Source organism: Phacochoerus africanus, chromosome 8, assembly GCF_016906955.1.
Source record: "Phacochoerus africanus isolate WHEZ1 chromosome 8, ROS_Pafr_v1, whole genome shotgun sequence".
Taxonomy (NCBI): Eukaryota; Metazoa; Chordata; class Mammalia; order Artiodactyla; family Suidae; genus Phacochoerus; species Phacochoerus africanus.
Window position 1 is genome coordinate 13,203,313 of NC_062551.1, and position 19,344 is coordinate 13,222,656.

At 45.8% G+C, this 19,344-nt stretch overlaps 1 protein-coding gene and 1 long non-coding RNA gene across 3 annotated transcripts in view; one reads left to right on the forward strand and one right to left on the reverse strand.

Annotated features, from left to right (window-relative positions):
• Positions 1-7,472, forward strand: part of DDX19B (DEAD-box helicase 19B) — a 29,929-nt gene extending 22,457 nt beyond the window's left edge. For both annotated transcript variants that reach the window (XM_047792690.1, XM_047792691.1), the window contains 5 exons: positions 1,521-1,698; positions 2,043-2,280; positions 3,797-3,959; positions 4,439-4,630; positions 5,063-7,472. In XM_047792690.1, coding sequence (XP_047648646.1) covers positions 1,521-1,698; positions 2,043-2,280; positions 3,797-3,959; positions 4,439-4,630; positions 5,063-5,124 — 833 coding nt within the window. In that variant the 3' untranslated portion in view covers positions 5,125-7,472. The remainder of the gene's footprint in view (positions 1-1,520; positions 1,699-2,042; positions 2,281-3,796; positions 3,960-4,438; positions 4,631-5,062) is intronic.
• LOC125133958 (uncharacterized) lies at positions 6,053-19,283 on the reverse strand. Its single transcript, XR_007136533.1, has 3 exons — positions 19,116-19,283; positions 13,317-13,378; positions 6,053-6,115 (listed from the first exon to the last, which is right to left on the reverse strand). It is a non-coding gene; the product is annotated as an uncharacterized LOC125133958 (long non-coding RNA).
• Between the last annotated feature and the right edge of the window lie 61 nt (positions 19,284-19,344).

Below are 19,344 nucleotides of genomic sequence, written 5' to 3' on the forward strand. Positions count from 1 at the left end.
TAACTCTGGGAGATATTTTTATTACTTTTTCTTTATCCATCCTTTCTGCTTTTGCATGTTTCACACAGCAAGCTAACTATATATTTTTTGAACAATACTTAAGTTAAAGTTTGTTGGAATCTTGGCTTAGTCCTATGGATCTTTAACACAAACCTATGACTTGATGACTGTCAGAAGTCCACTCAGTACAGTGTCTTAATGCCAACTTAAGGCAGTTCCGGAGAGAAAAGTAAATAGGATAATAAAACTTAGTTTAAAATCATCATAAAGCATGTGAAATACTGCAATTTGGGAGTTCCCTGGTGGCCTAGGAGGTTAAAGATCCATCACTGTCACTGCTATGGCACAGGTTCTATTCCTGGGCTGGGAACTTCCCCATGCTGTGGTGTAGCCACAAAAAAAAAAAAAAAATCAATTCAGATTTGAGTTTGAATGGCAGAGGATTCTGATTATTTGTCTGCAGAGGGCAGTAACTGGTTTGTTAACTGAAGTAAAAAAGCATTTTTTAGCTTTAAATTGACTCAACATTCACTTTAGGGCAAAATTTTGGCTGTGACTAGAGGGAGCTTCTATGTATCTGGTTAAGGTTTTACTGTGATTAAAGGACAAAAAATTGAATTAATGAGTACCCTCTAACTCAAAATGAGCCAAATTCTCAGTTGCAAGCTGCACAGGACCAAGAATGTGCCATGATGTGCCAGGCCCAATCTAGGGAAGCACTATAAGGGAGGCAGTTTGTATCTTTGAAAAGAGAAAATAACCTTTCATAATGAATCTTATTTACTGATCTGGGCAAGGGGCACACAAAGGCAACTGACTTACTTGACACAGATGCTGGGAGAACTGAAGGGCAAAGTACACTGGAGTGAGAAGAACTTTAAAGAGGTCTACTTGTAAGGAAATGCAAACCCAGGCTAGGGAGGATGAAGTTGACAGAGAAGAAATAAAGATAAGAAATCTTTGAGAGGATTGATGATTATAGAGAATGTAAAAGAATACTACCGAAGAGGTTTTCACCTAATTATTTATACCATTGCTATATCTTGTCAGCATTACTGTTTTTTCTAAGTTATGTCCATTAAATACTATAGTGCTGTCCTAACCTTTCCTTAAAATATCAATGCAAACATCAGCAAAATTGCATTAAAAAACATCATAGCTTTAGGGAGTTCCCGTCGTGGCTCAGTGGTTAACAAATCCAACTAGGAACCATGAGGTTGCGAGTTCAATCCCTGGCCTCACTCAGTGGGGCTAAGGATCCAGCGTTGCCATGAGCTGTGGCGTATGTCGACGATGCGGCTCGGACCCTCATTGTTATGGCTGTGGTATAGGCCAGTGGCTACAGCTCCGATTCAACCCCTAGCCTGGAAACCTCCATATGCCGCACACTCGGCCCTAGAAAAGATAAAAAGACCAAAACAAACAAACAAACAAACAAAAAAACATAGCTTCAGAATTGCTCAGGGAGGAGAGCTGGCTTTGTCATGGAAATACTCACGGAATACATCTTGTCTCCACAGTGGAAAGAGGTCAGAAGATCAGTGAGCACATTGTCATTGGCACCCCTGGGACCGTTCTGGACTGGTGCTCCAAGCTCAAGTTCATTGACCCCAAGAAGATCAAGGTGTTTGTTCTGGATGAGGCAGACGTGATGATAGCTACTCAGGGCCACCAAGACCAGAGCATCCGCATCCAGAGGTAGGAGCTCTTGGGCCAGGAGGAACTTCTCCTCAGCCTCCTGATCTGCAGCCTCTTCTCCTTTCACTTCACACTCCTCTTCTTGCTCCAGCTAGGTGCTTACTGCTTTCAGGGGCATCTGGTTTGAGGCCCATTCCATGTCAGAAATGACCATACCCCCAGCCTGGGCTGAAGAAGGAGACTTAGGGGACTCCTAACACCACCCGGGCCTGCCCCACACCTGCTCCTCGATGTGCCACCCTCCTGGGGACGTAGATCCCCAAGCTGGGGGAGGCTGTGCTCCTGTTCCTTCCAGAGAAACGCTCGGTCGGGGTCATGCCCAACACCTGGGCCCTCCCTTGCAGGATGCTGCCCAGAAACTGCCAGATGCTGCTTTTCTCTGCCACCTTCGAAGACTCTGTCTGGAAGTTTGCCCAGAAAGTGGTCCCAGACCCAAATATCATCAAACTGAAGCGTGAGGAGGAGACACTGGACACCATCAAGCAGTATTATGTCCTGTGCAATAACAGAGACGAGAAGTTCCAGGCCTTGTGTAACCTGTACGGAGCCATCACCATTGCTCAAGCCATGATCTTCTGCCATGTGAGTAGCACCAGCAGCAGCAGCAGCAGCAGCAGCAGCAGGAGGGAGAGGCCTGTGGGGGGTGGAGCTCCATGAAGGGTGTGGCCCCGCCCCCAGCCTCTCTGCCAGCTCAACTTAGTGCTGGGGGCTCAGGTTCTGTCCCTGTGGCTGGAAAAGAAATTAATCACCTCCACCTTCCCCTGGACATATCCTCTCAGGTTGTAATGGGTTGTAAGGAGACGACTGATGATCTAAACCTTCTTTGGGAGTTCTCTTGTGGCACAGCAGGTTACCAGTATTGTCACTGCAGTGACTAGGGTTGCTGCTGTAGTGCATGAAATCAGTCCCTGGCCTGGGAACATCCACATGCTACGTGTGTGGCCAAAAATAAATAAATAAGCAAACCTTTTTTTCTTTTTAAGCCCGCACCTGCAGCATATGGAGGTTTCCAGGCTAGGGGCTGAATCAGAGCTATAGTTGCTGGCCTATACCACAGCCACAGCAATGCAGGATCCAAGCCATGTCTGTGACCTACACCACAGCTCATGGCAATGCCAGATCCTTAACCCAATGAGCAAGGCCAGGGATCAAACACGCAACCTCGGAGTTCCCGTCGTGGCGCAGTGGTTAACGAATCCGACTAGGAACCATGAGGTTGTGGGTTCGGTCCCTGCCCTTGCTCAGTGGGTTAACGATCCGGTGTTGCCGTGAGCTGTGGTGTAGGTTGCAGACGCGGCTCGGATCCTGCGTTGCTGTGGCTCTGGCATAGGCCGGCGGCTACAGCTCCGATTCGACCCCTAGCCTGGGAATCTCCATATGCCATGGGAGCAACCCAAAGAAATAGCAAAAAGACAAAAAAAAAAAAAAAAACAACACATGCAACCTCATGGTTCCTAATCAGATTCATTTCCACTGAGCCACAACGGGGGAACTCCAAGCAAACCTTCTTTGGTCCCACTTGGTATAGATAACTTAGAAAAAACTCCAGATGACATCCAAGGAAATTATTTATTTTTATTTAAATTTTTTTTACAAGGAAATAATTTTAAAGTATTAAAAATATAGGAAAGAATTAAGAACATTAAGAATTTAGGAGAGAAGACCTTTGGCTTAAACCAGTCTTCAAAGATGAACATTAACATCACTGAAGTAAAACATCCAAAAAAATCATGTGGCTAAAAGATACTCAGAAAATTTAAGCCTAGGAGTTCCTGCTCTGGGAGTTCCTGCTCTGGCGTGGTGTCTCTGCAGCACTAGGACAGATGTTTGATCCCTGGCCAGCACAGTGTTAAAGGATCCAGCATTGCCACAGCTGCAGCGTAGGTCGCAACTGCAGCTAGGATCTGATCCCTGTCTCAGGAACTCCCTGTGCCCTGGGGCGGCCCAAAAAGGAAAAAAAAAACCTTGAAGCCTAACCTGCTGACTGACCTTAGCAGAGCCTTCTTATATGATAATGGCAAAAAGCCACTTTTCTGCAGGTGTCTTCGTCTGTTTTTTTAACAGGAATCTTCATTTAAAACAATTCTTTTCACTCCAGACCCGCAAAACAGCGAGTTGGCTGGCAGCAGAGCTCTCAAAAGAAGGCCACCAGGTGGCTCTGCTGAGTGGCGAAATGGTGGTGGAACAGAGGGCTGCAGTGATTGAGCGCTTCCGAGAGGGCAAAGAGAAGGTTCTGGTCACCACCAACGTGTGTGCCCGCGGTGAGCACAGATTGTGTGCGGCTCTGCCCGGCTCAGGCTCGGGGTAGAGCGAGAGATCCCCCTGTGCGGGGCGCTCCGGTGGTTTGGGGGCGACCCCGTGGGCTTGGGGGCGGCGGCGTTTTCTCGGAGAGCCTGTCTGGATTCCCTCAGCAGATGAGGATGTTCACAGAAGCCAGGCGTCCTGACCGGGTGGCTCTTTAGAAGGGCACCTGCTCCTCTTGGGGCCCCAGCAAGGCTTTAGCTGCTCTCCAGATGCTGGTATCCAGCCGCGGCTCTCTGACTGACTTGGCCTTTGGTCAGCACCTGCCGAAGTTCGGTCCTCTCCCTGGGGGCTCTGCGACCTGCCCCTTTGTCCAAAGCCCAGAGCCGGCCTGTCCCAGACCCTCCTTCCACCCGAGGTTGGGGAGAGTAGGCCTGACGGTGGGCGGCGGTGATTTCTGTCTCCCGTCCTTCCTCCTCTCCCCCCGTCCTTCGTGCAGGAATCGATGTCGAACAGGTGTCCGTCGTCATCAACTTTGACCTGCCCGTGGACAAGGACGGGAACCCGGACAACGAGACCTACCTGCACCGGATCGGGCGCACCGGCCGCTTTGGCAAGAGGGGCCTGGCGGTGAACATGGTGGACAGCAAGCACAGCATGAACATCCTCAACAGGATCCAGGAGCATTTCAGTGAGTCCCCGGCCGTGTCCCTACCGGGCCCTCACCTCACAGGGCCGAGGGCAAGGGGGTAGAGGCGGGGGGGAAGGTTTCCCCGGGGCCCCGAGAGAGGCCCTTGTCCCCGTCGCACTCCTGTCCTTCCCTCCAACTCAGAAGCTCGCCAAGGGCACAGCTGGAGAGTTCGGGGCTCGGGGACTTGAACGACAGCGCCCCCCGGCCAGGCTGAGGGGCCTGGGGCTCTGACCCTCCTTGCCGTCCACGTCCCTCGCTCAGTCACCGGAAGCCTCTGGGGTTCCGTGAAGGACCACTGTGGCCAGAGGCCTGGCATGTCCCTAGGCGGGGGACCTGTTTCCTCCCTCCCTGCTGTGCTGTCTCCTCCCTTGGGTGTGTGTCTCCATGTGTCCCCACATTGATCTCTCTTTGAATTCTCTTTGGTTCCCCCAGACAAGAAAATAGAAAGACTGGACACGGATGATTTGGACGAGATTGAGAAAATAGCCAACTGAGGAGCTCCAGCTGTCACTGGTGCCCGCACTTGGCGCTCCCCCTGCACGGGACACTAGTGCTCATGGCCGAGCCTGGGCAGTCACCACAGAGATGAAGGAGGCACGGATAGCGAGAAACTACCTACCTCATTTAAATTACGTTTGGACTTGGCAAAAATTGTGCAAATCATGGGGGAAGGTAGACAGAATTGTTTACACAACTTGTGAAGATTAGGCGTGAATACACAGAAATTTACCTTTTGGAAATTCCATCTTTTTTTTTTTTAAACCAGTGGCTTTCCCAATATAATGCTAATCTAGATGTAGCTAATCACTTGCTCAGGAGCCTTTGTGGCAGCCCCTGCCTGTTCTCTGCTTAGGACTGTTCTGGCCAGCCTCCGGTCCTTGTAGAAGTGACAGAATAAAGGTGAAGAGGGAACAGAGAAAGAGAGAAAGACCCCAAGTGGAGTAGGTGCGTAAGCCAGTCATCACATTTGGAATATGGTGTGAGGCAGCAGAAGAGACCTGTGAGCTGCTGCTTTTGATTGGGGTTGGGAAAGCTCATATGAATGTTGTCAGCCCCCTCTGTCCTGATGCCCAGGGCAGGAAGAGTCTGCTAAGCATGGACCAAGGTGCCAACTTGGGATCTTTGGTGTATGCAAGTCTGTGCTGCAAACCATAACGTACTCTTTTCAGCAGGTGCAATCTGTGTAGAATGCACACCTGATACCTGTTGGGTCCCTTGCTTCTTTCTGCTTGAGCAAATCCGAGAAGTCACCATGGAGAATTAGTGGTTTTCCTATCTTGCCAAAAAACCTGATCTGGTGGGCACTCGCATCTTTTTTACACCCCTAATATCACCTTGACCCCTTAGTAGCCCCAAGCAAATAAAAGGTGATCTGAGGTTTGGATCCTTTTTGAAAATTGTGGTTTCAAGTTGCTAAGGATCAGTCTCAAGACAGCTCCAGAAGTGATCAGCAGTAGTCACAAATCCTTGCTTTATTTCCAGATCCTAGAAGGCAAGTTTTTAATCAGCTGGAGAATGATTTCAGAAATGTGGCCATCTTGATTATAAAGCTATTCTGAACATCTGCATTCACAGTGCCTGGAATACAAACAGTTGCAACTAAGGGACAAGGTGGACTACAGCTATTCCTCTTTCCAAGGCAAGAGCAGCTGCCAAGGCCTTCGCTCCATCCTTACTTGGCATCTTTGTACAAAATAGAGCAAATAATAGTAATGGACTTTTCTCATACCTGGCAGAGCTTTGGTACCCAGAGAGTGACAGAGCAAAGGTGAGATAAAACCGAGTTGCAAGAGCAAGACGAAACCCCAGCCCAAAGGAATCTTCTTCAGCTCTTTGATAGGGAAGGGCCAGCTTATCTATGACCAGGCCTGGAAGAGAGATTTTCTGTGATGAGAACTACTCTAATCCCAGACTTTGTAGGCACATCTGTTTTTTAGAGCTAATTTGTCTCCTGGGAAGGGGAGGGGCTAATGTCAGTCTCCAGTGGTTTCCATAATCTGACCTCACAGATTACCAATCCTGCCACATCCCCCTGTAGGCACTTGACTGTTGTGTCTTGCTTGTACATCTGGCCAACTCTGACCCACCTTGGAAGTCTCTTAAGAAGAGAAGAAATGTTATACCTCCACCTGCCCTCTACAAAGTCCTGTGGACCAGCTCTGAAATAACTTAAAACAAAGGCAATAATTAAAGGAGTACAGACTGCTCCTGAAACTGCAGGCCGGGTACATCGCTGCCCTCTCATATATATATAACCTGTCTGAGTGGCTCTAAATCTGAGCAGGGAAGCGGGAAGGGGTGTGCTTCAGACTCTTCAATAGTAGGAATAAATGGGTGTCTGCTAGAAATCTAGATCAACAGTTCTTTACATGGGAGCTTGGGCCCCGAAGAATTCAGTGGTCGGGTTTCATGGAGTATATGGGAAGTACATGCGGTGTTTTGATTTTAAATGCATTTTCTTTGGGAGAAACTCCCCCAAACTATGTGTCTTTTAAAAAAATAAGAGTCACTGTATGGATGGCTCTGAAATGTCCTCCCATTGTCATTGCAGTTCACATTCCTTCACAGTCCATACCTATTCCTGCCAATGCTCAGCTTCTACGGTGTAATGGTCCACAGCTGCCTTTGTGACCTTGTGCCATTTTGAGATATGAGTGATGTAAAAATGTACTGAGCCCTTGAAGAGCTTCAGTCCCTAAAGTTTCTTTTACTGTTTTTATTAAGTTCCTACGTATAGGACAATAAACTGTGCCCTAGAACAGAGAAACTCGCTTGAGAGAAGGAGATTTTAGCCCAGAAGAAAATTTTCAATATGTTCATTACCCATAAACAATGGATTTTATTGGTTTTTTGAGTGTTTATTGGCTGTATGCATAAGAACAAATCAACTGTTAATGCATTTTTTTATTGATGTTAATTGGACTTAATTATGACGTGTTGTTCGTAGTACTAAGACATCAGTTCTGAGTATAAGAAGAAAACAGCAGCACCTTTTGGTTGCTGGTATTGGTGAAGATTTATGTAGTATTTCACAGACTAGTCAGCACCTGATATTCCACTTGATAGTTGACAGTGCTCCAGCCTGAGCAGTTGGGATGTTTCCATCAGCCAAGAGCCCAGCTCCTTACATTCCTCTTTTTCCTGCTGGTAAACCAGAGGATGCTGGCTAACTAATCAGAAAGAAGGTACATGCCAGCAATACAAGTCCTTACACTCTATTTTCTAGTCCTAGGAAAGGAATACAAATAGGACATGGAAATGAGTCTTCTCCCTTTGTCGTTCTCATCCCGTTTATGATTTAACATGAAGGCTACTTCATTCAAAGTGTCTTTGGCATTCAGCAGGTAAAGATTCCTGAGGTTTTAGATGATTTCATGGAAGAATGGAGCTTGCTTATGAGAGAAAAGTGGGATTCCAAGTGCCAAGGAGAGTGCCTGAGGCAGACGAGGCCCTATTCAGACCAAAGCAACCTCCCCAGGATGAATGCGGTACCCTGGAAGGGCACTGAGGGGAGCAGCTTCGCCACAGGGGCAGAGAAAAGTCTTACTAGGTTAAAAAATGAAGATTTGATTATTTCAACAGTATTTGGATTTAGCAATAAATTATCATGGCTTCTTAGATTACAGGAAGTGATGAAATGGTTTTTTGGGAAAAATGGTCTAGCAGAGATATACAGGATATGGTGGAGCTGGAAAAAACTGGCATCTGAGAAACCATTTAGAAGATTATTGTATCAGTCATCACACAGCAAGTGCCAGGATGTCACTGGTCATATGGAGAAGACGAAGAAAAGGACTGGAAGGATAGTGCAGAGGAGGGATGGTAGGCTTTTACACCTACTTACAGTTGTTATTCCAAAAAATCTGAGGTTCTTAAAATTTAGACGTCATTATATAAAAATAATTCTGGGAAGAAACCCAAAGGGAAGATTTGGGAAGAACAGATGACATTAGGGTTGAGTCATGAGTGAATGACTCATGAATGATGTCAGGCCCATTGCCTTTGCAAGAAGGGCCCCTCTTCTTCACCAACACCCCCAAGCAACTGTAGACTTCAGGGGCCCTCTTCAGGATTCTTTTGATCCTGAACACAGGTAACAGGTTCTCAGGAACCCCCTGCAGTTTTACCTGACTTGGTTTCTTGCTTGAGAATGAATGTTCCTTAATCTGTTGACTGACTCAGATTGCAACATCTTCCAAAATGATATGGTGGAGGTGAGGGAACCTGAAGGACTGGTGCTTGGAGGCTCCAGTACTCTGCTTTCCTAATCCTGAATCTGGAACAGGACCTCCCCAGAACAGCTTCAGATACCTAGTGGGAAGTTAGAGGCCAGGCGAGGATCTGCCTGGAGGATGTCTGTCACACTCCTGCACTGTGACTTCTCTTTCTCCAGTCCCTCTTAGATGCTTATGCCTTGGCTTAGAAACTGTTCTGGCATTAGCATTCAGCAGAGCAAGTGGAATCTCCTTAGTAGTCCTAATTGTCAAATGGGGAATAGGAGAAGGAGAAAAAGAATAGTAGATGAAGGCTGAGAGTGGTGGCTGTCTGGGATGTCAGCGGCTCACGTGAGACACTTGTAGTCTCTGCTTTGTCAACTATCTCATAGGCAGAGGTGCCTGGGTGGCAGATCTTTCTTTTGTGCAGCCCTACAGCCTAGGACTACAGCCAGCTTCTCCCAGAGGAAGCAGGGTGGGGAAGGGGCCTGTTTAAATGGAACTCTCCTGGAAGTACCAGTACACATTTTGTGAGTCTTTACAACTGTTATATCCTCTTCCATCTGCTTCCAGCATCCTTGGAATTATGCAGCTGGAGAAATGCCAGTAGTCTCAGTTTATCCCTGAGAGCAAAGGTTCCCATGCTAAGACTTGAAAGAATGTGAGCTAGTCCTGATCAGGTTGTATGGCCAAGTGTGCTAGGCGAATTATTCTCTGGTCTTTGTTCTCTTAGACACTAATAGCTTCTAAATTTGCATGGAAATTGTCCTGATAAACCAATGCCATTTGAATCCAATTTAACAATAAAACGCCATTGTTGTGGCATTGCTTTGTTAAATTCTGAAACAAGTAGGATTATGTGAGAGGGACAAATTAAATATTGTCCCTATTTATCTATTCATGTGATTTCTTTTTCTTTTCTTTTCTTTTTTTTTTTTTTTTTTGCTGTTTCTTGGGCCGCTCCTGCTGCATATGGAGGTTCCCAGGCTAGGAGTCCAATCGGAGCTGTAGCCATCAGCCTACGCCAGAGCCACAGCAACGCAGGATCTAAGCCACATCTGCGACCTACACCACAGCTCACAGCAACGCCGGATCCCCAACCCACTGAGCAAGGCCAGGGATCGAACCCGCAACCTCATGGTTCTTAGTCGGATTCGTTAACCACTGCGCCACGATGGGAACTCCATGTGATTTCATATTTAACGTCAATGGAATGAACAACTTCAGAAAAAATTACAGTGCCTCTAGCCTCATGGATCATTAGTCCTTTCTGGATAACTCTTCCCACTGTGTCCAGTGACCATTTCAAGACTTTAACTCACTTCAAACTTCCAACCCCATTATCCCCTCAACTGTCAGCTGATAAGCTCCCTGCTCCCAGTAATGGCCAACACAAGGAAACTCCTCAACTGCCTACCACAGGCCTTCTTCTACACCTGTCCTGTTACAATGAGAAATAGCTGTTTATAAACTTCTCTACCAGTGCACCAGAGTTCCCCTCTTCTGGCTTCTTTTTTTTTTTTTTTTTTTTGTCTTTTTGCTATTTCTTTGGGCTGCTCCCACGGCATATGGAGGTTCCCAGGCTAGGGGTCGAATCGGAGCTGTAGCCACCGGCCTACGCCAGAGCCACAGCAACGCGGGATCCGAACAGCGTCTGTAACCTACACCACAGCTCACGGCAACGCCAGATCGTTAACCCACTGAGCAAGGGCAGGGACCGAACCCGCAACCTCATGGTTCCTAGTTGGATTCGTTAACCACTGCGCCACGACGGGAACTCCTGGCTTCTTAATATAGCTCTATTGACTCATATTTTCAACCTCTTCCACCCTATCCACCCCATTTTGCTGGTCCCCTCCCTCGCATTTTTAAAAAAGATTTCTGCCTATTTTTGTGTGTGTGTGTGCCTTTTGTTCTTTTAGGGCCGCACCAGCGGCATATGGAGATTCCCAGGCTAGGAGTTGAATCGAAGCTGTAGCTGCTGGCCTACACCACAGCCACAGCAATGCCAGATCCGAGCTGTGTCTGCAACCTGCACCACAGCTCACGGCAGCGCCAGATCCTTAACCCACTGAGCGAGGCCAAGGATCAAACCCAAAACCTCATGGTTCCTAGTCGGATTCGTTAACCACTGAGCCACGATGGGAACTCCAGATTTCTGCCTATTTTTAAAATTTTATTGGAGTATAACTGCTTTACAGTGTTGTTTCAGGTATACAACAAAGTGATTCAGTTACATATATACATATATTCATTCTTTTTCAGATTCTTTTCCTATATCGGTTATAGAATATTGTGTAGTGTTCCCTATGCTATACAGTAGGTCCTTGTTGGGTATCCCCTGCTCCAAGTTTCCCAGGATTTTTTTTTTTTTTTGCTTTTTAGGGCGGCACCAGAGGCATATAGAGGGTCCCATGTTAGGAGTCCAATTGGAGCTATAGCTGCTGGCCTACACCACAGCCACAGCAACACAGGATCTGAGGTGCATCTGCAACCTATGCCACAACTCATGGCAAAACCTGATCCTTAACCCACTGAGCGAGGCTAGGGATCGAACCCACAACCTCGTGGTTCCTAGTTGGATTTGTTTCTGCTGTGCCATGACAGGAATTCTGCCAGGATTTTTTTTTTTTTTTTAATTTGGGTAGAATAGACACAACAAACTGTACCATCTTGGAGTTCTCATTGTGGCTCAGCTGTTAATAAACCTGACTAGTATCCATGAGGACATGGGTTTGATCCCTGGCCTCACTCAGTGGGTTAAGAATCCGGCATTGTGTGAGCTGTAGTGTAGGTCGCAGATGCAGCCGGGGTCTGGAGTTGCTGTGGATGTGGCATAGGCTGGCAGCTACAGCTCTGATTTGACCTCTACCCTGGGTACCTCCATAGGCCGCAAGTACAGCCCTAAAAGGACAACAAACAAAATGTATACCATCTTAACCATTTTTAAGTTTACAATTGAGTGGTATTACATATATTCAGAATGTTGTGTAACCATCGCAACCATCCATCTCCATAACTCTTTTTATCTTGTAAAACTGAAACTATACCCAATAAACAATGACCCCATGACCTCCAACCCAGCCCCTAAGAACTACCATCCTACTTTCTGTCTCTATAATCTTGGCTGTTCATAAGTATTTCATGTAAATGGGATCATATGAGTCTTATCTTTGTGTGACTGGCTTATTTCACTTACCACAATGTCCTCAATTTTCACCAGTTAACTTTCTCTATTATTTTAACGTGTTCATATCTATCCATCAATTAAAAATCTAACACTTTCTCTATTCCTCATCCTTCTCCAGCCTTACATTTCTCTTTGATGGCCATAAACCTCATAAGAGTTGCTTCTACAACTTATCCAAAAACGCACTTTTTTCCCTCCTATTTCATTCCTCTGCAGTGTTTAACTATGGACATCCCGTCCTCTAACCACTGTCACTAAAGTGACATCACACCTACTAGTCTTCCTTCTCTCTGGCTACTTCTTAGTCTCCTTGGAAAACTTATCAAATTCAACTCTTTTTTTTTTCTTTCTTTTGCTGCACTCACAGCACGTGGAAATTCCAGGTCCAGAGATCAAACCTGCATCACAGCAGTGACCCAAGCCACTACAGTGATGACGGCAGATCCTTAACCCACTGTGCCACAAGAGAACTCAGTTCACCTCTGAAATGTGACTGCTCCTCACGGCTCTCTTTTGGGCCATTACTTCCTCTTTCTCTACTGCAGACAATCTTATTCATTCCTGATATTATTTCTTTTTGCTGGCGACTACCGAATCTAAATCAAGACTCAATTCTTGGAGTTCCCGTCATGGCGCAGTGGTTAATGAATCCGACTAGGAACCATGAGGTTGCGGGTTCGATCCCTGGGCTTGCTCAGTGGGTTAAGGATCTGGCATTGCCATGAGCTGTGGGGTGGTTGCAGACGTGGCTCGGATCCCACGCTGCTGTGGCCATGGCATAGGCCAGTGGCTACAGCTCCAATTGGACCCCTAGCCTGGGAACCTCCATATGCCATGGGAAGTGGCCCTAGAAAAGGCAAAAAAAAAAAAAAAAGACTCAATTCTTGAGCTCCAGGGTCATAGAAACAACTACCCACATGACACTTGCACTTGGGATGTCTTTGAGGAATCCTTCACTCAGTATGTCTAAAATTGAACCCAGCATCTTGTGCTGCCACGGGAAACCATCACTCCAAATAAACCCATATTTTGCTTTTGGCTCTTCCTGTAACTTTATTTCACAAAATGGCACTACAATTGCTCAGTGCTAAAGCCAGAAACCTGGATTTGTTGTGAATCCTCCTCCCTGCTCCCCAGCCAATAATCACCAAGTCCCTTTGTATCTGTTATCCATTGCTATGTAACAAAACAGTGACTTAAAATGACTCAGTCCTGGGAGTTCCCTGGTGCCGATAGTCTGTCTAGTGGTTAGGACTTGGCATTTACAGCAGTTAGGACTCACCACTGTGGCCTGGGTTCAATCCCTGGTCTGGAGAATGAGATCCCACATCAAGCTGCAACACACTGCGGCAAAAAAAAGAAAAAAAGAAAAAGACTTAATCTTCTTCACAATTCTGAGGGTTTTCTGGGTGGATCTTCTGGCCTCTTTCAGGCTCATTCATGCAGCTCCATTCCCTCATCCATGAGGACAGCTGGCCCATGCTCTCCTCATGCTCTTTCATCTTTGTAGCATAGGAGGTGGTCTCCAGGTTCCAAAGAAGAGAAAAGAAGCTGAAGCCTTGAATTAGAACTCTCCCAGTGTAGTTCTGTTATTTTCTCTTAGTCAAAGCAAATTACAAGGCCAGCCCAGATTCCATGGGTGGGGAAATAAATTTCATCTTCATACATTTTTTTCCTTTTTAGGGCCACACCCACAGCATATGGAAGTTCCCTGACTAGGAGTTGAATTGGAGCTACAGCCACCAGCCTACACCACAGCCACAGCAATGTAGGATCCCTGACCCCCTGAGTGAAGCCAGGGATTGAACCCTCATCCTCATGGATACCATTCAGATACCACTTGGTTTTTTTTTTTTTTAGGGCCGCACCTGTGGCAAATGGAAGCTTCCACTGTGCCACAAGGGAAACTCCTTCATCTTCATTATTTATTTTTATTATTATTTTTTGTCTTTTTTTTTTTTTAGGGCTATACCTGCGGCACATGGATGTTCCCAGGCTAGGGGTCGAATCAGAGCTGTTGCTGCCAGCCTACGCCAGAGCCACAGCCATGCCAGATCTGAGCCGCGTCTGCGACCTACACCACAGCTCACGACAACACCAGATCCTTAACCCATTGAGCAAGCCCAGGGATTGAACCCACAACTTCAGGGTTCCTAGTCAGATTCATTTCCACTGAGCCATGATGGGAATTCCTCATCTTCATTTTTAATTCACTAAATCTTCTACCTTTTGTTGGGTTGAACCAAATGAAACTACCCTCATTTGATTACTGCTGACCTATATTTTATTTTTCTGTCTTTTTGATTCTTTAAGGCCACACCTGCGGCATATGGAGGTTCCCAGGCTAGGGGTCAAATCAGAGCTGTAGCTGCCAGCCTATGCCACAGCCAAAGCCACACACAATCCGAGCTGCGTCTGTGATCTACACCACAGCTCATGACAATGCCAGATCCTTAAGCCACTGAGTGAGGCCAGGGATCAAACCCACATCCTCATGGATACTAGTCAGGTTCATTAACTGCTGAGCCATGACAGGAACTCCAATCACTGTTGACCTATAAAAGCAACACTTTCATACAGTTTAATCTGACACTTCTTGAATTCACCCTGGTTTAGATTACCACTGTCATCTGGTCTACTTCATTGGCTTTCTAGAGGTGCTCCTGCCTCTGAGTCTTCCTCTAGTACTTTTGTCACGTAGCAGCCAGTAACATTTGTAGCATGTGAATTTGATTTTCTCATTCTCCTGCTCAAGGCCTGCCCCATTCACTTTCTATTTGCCTTCTTTTTTTTAAAAAAAAATCCTCATTAATAAAGCAACTTTATTTATTTATTTGCTTTTTAGGGCCACATCTGTGATATATGGAGGTTCCCAGGCTAGGGGTCAAATCAGAGCTGCAGCTGCTGGCCTACGCCATAGCCACAGCAACAACAGATCCAAGCCTCGTCTGCCACAGCAACACTGGATCCTTAACTCACCCAGTGAGGGCAGGGATCAAACCTGAGTCCTCATGGATACGAGGCAGGTTTGTTACCGCTGCGCCACAACAAGAACTCCAATAAAGCAACTTTAATTTCTTGGGGGGGGTTTGTAGGAGCATCATTTTACTTGAGTTTCAGAAAAGGCTATATTTGTAAGTCTTTCAGAATTTGCTATGTCCTTTGACTTTTCAGTGTAAGGTCACTAGTGAGATTTTTTTCTTTTAGGATTCTTATTTTTTCCATTATAGTTGATTTTTGGTGTTCTGTCAATTTCTACTATACAACAAAGTGACCCAGTCATACATATACACATACATTCTTTTTCTCACATTATCCTCCATCATGTTCCATCACAAATGACTGGATATAGTTCCTGTGCTATACAGTAGGATATTTATTAATTTATTTATTTTAGCCACAAGGGAACCCTCCCTTCTCCTTAAGTGCAAACCACGTAACATGGCATGTATGTGTGTGTATATATATATATATATATATTTTTTTTTTTTTCCCCAACATACATATGTACTAGGCACTCCAGATCAGGTACCTCTTTAAGTCTCCAGCCTCACTTGCTTTACTTCCCTGCTATACTCTGCTCCTATTCTCCCCTGCTGAAATTTGCTTTTGTGCTGGGCCATGCCTTGGAAAAGGTGATAATCCTGTGCATTCACTCTCCAATCTCTGGGGTTTTTTGGGGGGGTTTGTTTTTTTTAGGGCCGCACCTGTGGCATATGTAAGTTCCCAGGCTAGGAATCAGAGCTGCAGCTGCTGGCCTATGCCACAGCCATAGCAACATGGGATCTGAGCTACATCTGCAACCTATACTACAGCTCACAGCAACACCAGATCCTTAACTCAGTGAATAAGGCAAGGGATTGAACCTGTATCCTCATGGATCCTAGTCTGGTTCGGTAACCACTGGGCCATGAAGGGAACTCCTGCACTCTCCAATTTCTCATTTTGAGACCATGTTTCCTCCCCTAGCACACTTCAAAGCAGAAACAAAAATGTGGAGTTCCCACTGTTGCTCAGCAGTAACAAACCTGACTAGTTTCCATGAGGATACAGCTTTGATCCCTGGCCTCGCTCAGTGGGTTAAGGATCCAGCATTGCCATGAGCTGTGGTGCAAGTTGCAGATGCAGATCAGATCCCATGTGGCTGTGGCTGTGGCTATGGCTGGCAGCTGTAGCTCCGATTTGACCCCTAGCCTGGGAACTTCCATATGCCACAGGTGCTGCCCTAAAAAGCAAAAAAAAAAAAAAAAAAAGAAAGAAAAAAGAAAAGAAAATTTCAAAGACAGTGCCAGGAGTTACGGATGATGTTAAGAATTTTTCACCTCCAGGATTCTAGCTATGATGGGCATGAGGAAAGAGAGAAAGTTACTCAAACAGGAGTCCTCTTGGAGTTCCTGCTGTGGCACAGTGGGTTCAGAATCCAAATGCAGTAGCCTGGGTCACTGCAGAGGCACAGGTTTGTTTTGTTTTGTTTTGTTTGTCTTTTCTAGGGCCACTTCCCATGGCATATGGAGGTTCCCAGGCTAGGGGTCTAATCAGAGCTGTAGCTGCCAGCCTACACCACAGCCACAGCAATGTGGGATCTGAGCCTCATCTTCGACCTACAGCACGGCTCTTGGCAACACCGGATCCTTAACCCACTGAGCAATGCTAGGGATGGAACCTACAACCTCATGGTTCCTAGTCGGATTTGTTAACCACTGCGTCACGATGCGAACTCCGAGACACAGATTTGATCCCCAGCCCAGCACAGTGGGTTAAAGGATCTGGTGTTGCAGCTGCAGCTCAGATTCTATCCCTGGTCTGGGAAATTCCACAAGCCAAGGGCACAACTCTCTTTACCCCTGATGTTCCCTATTAGTAATTTCCCATCCATTGCCCTGCTCCTTGGCTATAAATTCCCACTTGTCCATGCTGTATTTGGAGTTGAGCCTAATCTCCCCCCCCCCCACTGCAAAGATCCCATTGCAGTCATCTTTATACCTATGGCGATGGTCCTGAGTAAAGTTTGCCTTATCATCTTTAGTAAGTGTCATCAAATACTTTTTTTTCCTTCAGAAATTCCACATCCTTACCAACATGTAGGGGGTCAATCTTTAATTTTGGCCATTCTAGCCAGCGAGCAGTGGTATCTCATTACGACTGAATTGCATTTCCTTAATAACTAATGATTTTGAGCTACTTTGCTTGTGCTTACTGATCACTTACTCTTGTCTAAAGTGTTCAGGTCATTCATACATTTTGACGTTTTGACATAGATGTTGCAATTAGGAGTGTGGACACAGAAGCAGCCTAAATGTCCATCAGCAGAGGAATGGATAAAGAAGACATGGTACAAACATGCAATGGAATATTACTTGGCTATAAAAAAAATGAAATAATGCCATTTGCAACAATCTGGATGGACGTAGAAACCATCATATTAAGTGAAATTAGTCAGACAGTGAAAGACAAACATCAATATCACTTATATCACTTTATAAAAAAAGGATAAAAATGAACATATTGCATAACAGAAACAGAGTCATGGAAAAACTTACGGTTACCAAAGGGGATGGGGTGGGAGGAATGGACTGAGGATTTGGGTTTGGCATATGTACACTAGGTATATGGAATGACTGGTCAACAGGGACCTGCTACATAGCACAGAGAACTCTACTCAGTATTCTCTGATAACCCATGTGGGAAAACAATTTGAATTTGAAAGAGAATGGATATGTGTATATGTATGACTGAATCACTTCGTTGTACAGCAGAATTTATCACAAACGTGCAAATCAACTATACTTCAATAAAACTTTTTTTTAAAAAAAAGAATCCAACTGTAGCAGCTCAGGTAGTTGGGAGGAGCAGGTTGATCCCCTGCCCTGCCCAGTGGGATGAAGGACCAGCATTGTCACAGCTGCAGCACAGATCACAGCTGTGACTTCAATTCAATCTTTGGCCTGGATGTGCCACAGGTGGGGCCATAAAATAAAAAAAGAAAGAAATGTGTCCTAGAGTAATACATAATTTAAAAAATGTTATGGCCTCACTCCCGCATATAGAAGTTCCTGGGGCAGGGACTGAATCCCAGCCTCAGCTTCAGCATCACAGGATTCTTTATCCCACTTCGGCCACAATAGTAACTCCTAATATTATATATTTTGAACTAAAATCGTTTCGTTTGCTTGTTTTTTGTCTTTTTTCTAGGGCCGCTCCTGCGGCACATGGAGGTTCCCAGGCTAGGGGTCTAATCGGAGCTGTAGCTGCTGGCCTATGCCAGAACCACAGCAACAGCAACTCGGGATCCGAGCTGTGTCTGCGACCTACACCAAAGCTCACCTCAATGCCAGATCCTTAACCCACCGAGCGAGCCCAGGGATGGAACCCGCAACCTCATGGTTCCTAGTGGGATTCGTTAACCACTGAGCCACTACGGGAACCCCTAAAGTCTTTATTAGTCTATTCAACCATACATTAAAAAATATTTATTGAGAGTCTACCAAGTACCATGCACTTTTCCAGCTTCGTTAGTCAGCTGTGACAGATAAGAGCTTGGCCTTTGTTTGAAGAGTTAATATTTTAGTGGGGAGAGGCAAAAAGTAAACTGGAAACAAGATGATTTTAGATAGTGTGGAGACGCTCAATGAAGTGTTATCAATTAATAACAGGACATGGGAAACAACCTATATCCCATAAGAGGAGTAGAGAAAGGAGAGTTAGGTAATTTATGTGCTGTGAGATTGATGGAATATAACGACATTAAATCGATAATTATGACATTAAAAATACTTCGCCGGTATAGAAAAAGTCAAATTTAAAACAGTGTACTTTGTTTAGGACTATGTAAAACACCTGTGCTATGATGCACATGTACAGAAATTAGAAGGACCCAGGAGAAAAAGAACACGCTGTTGTATTTTTTTGCGGTGGCATTATTGGGGTTTAAGGGCGTTTGCTTCGCTTTGGTTTTCTCTTACGCTTTATCTCGTTCGCAAAGCAGAAACTGGTATGCTTCTAAGATTTTCCTTTGAGGAAAGCTTTACAGCTCAGAGACTAAAATATCTATCATGACGCATGGAAGACTTAAAAAACTTACGTTATTTCAGTGTGACAGAGGGCAAAGAAGTGAAGGCTACAGGTTTCACTCCATACAGCTTAGGGATCTTAAAGCACCATGAGCTTGCTTCTTTGGAAACCGGCGGAAAAACATCGGGTTTGTGCACCAAGGCTGGCGGGCGAAGCCAGGGGAAAGGCGCGGCGCGCCGCGGCGCGCAATGGTGACGTCTGGCGCCGGGCGGGAACTGACGTCACCTTCGCGCACCGCC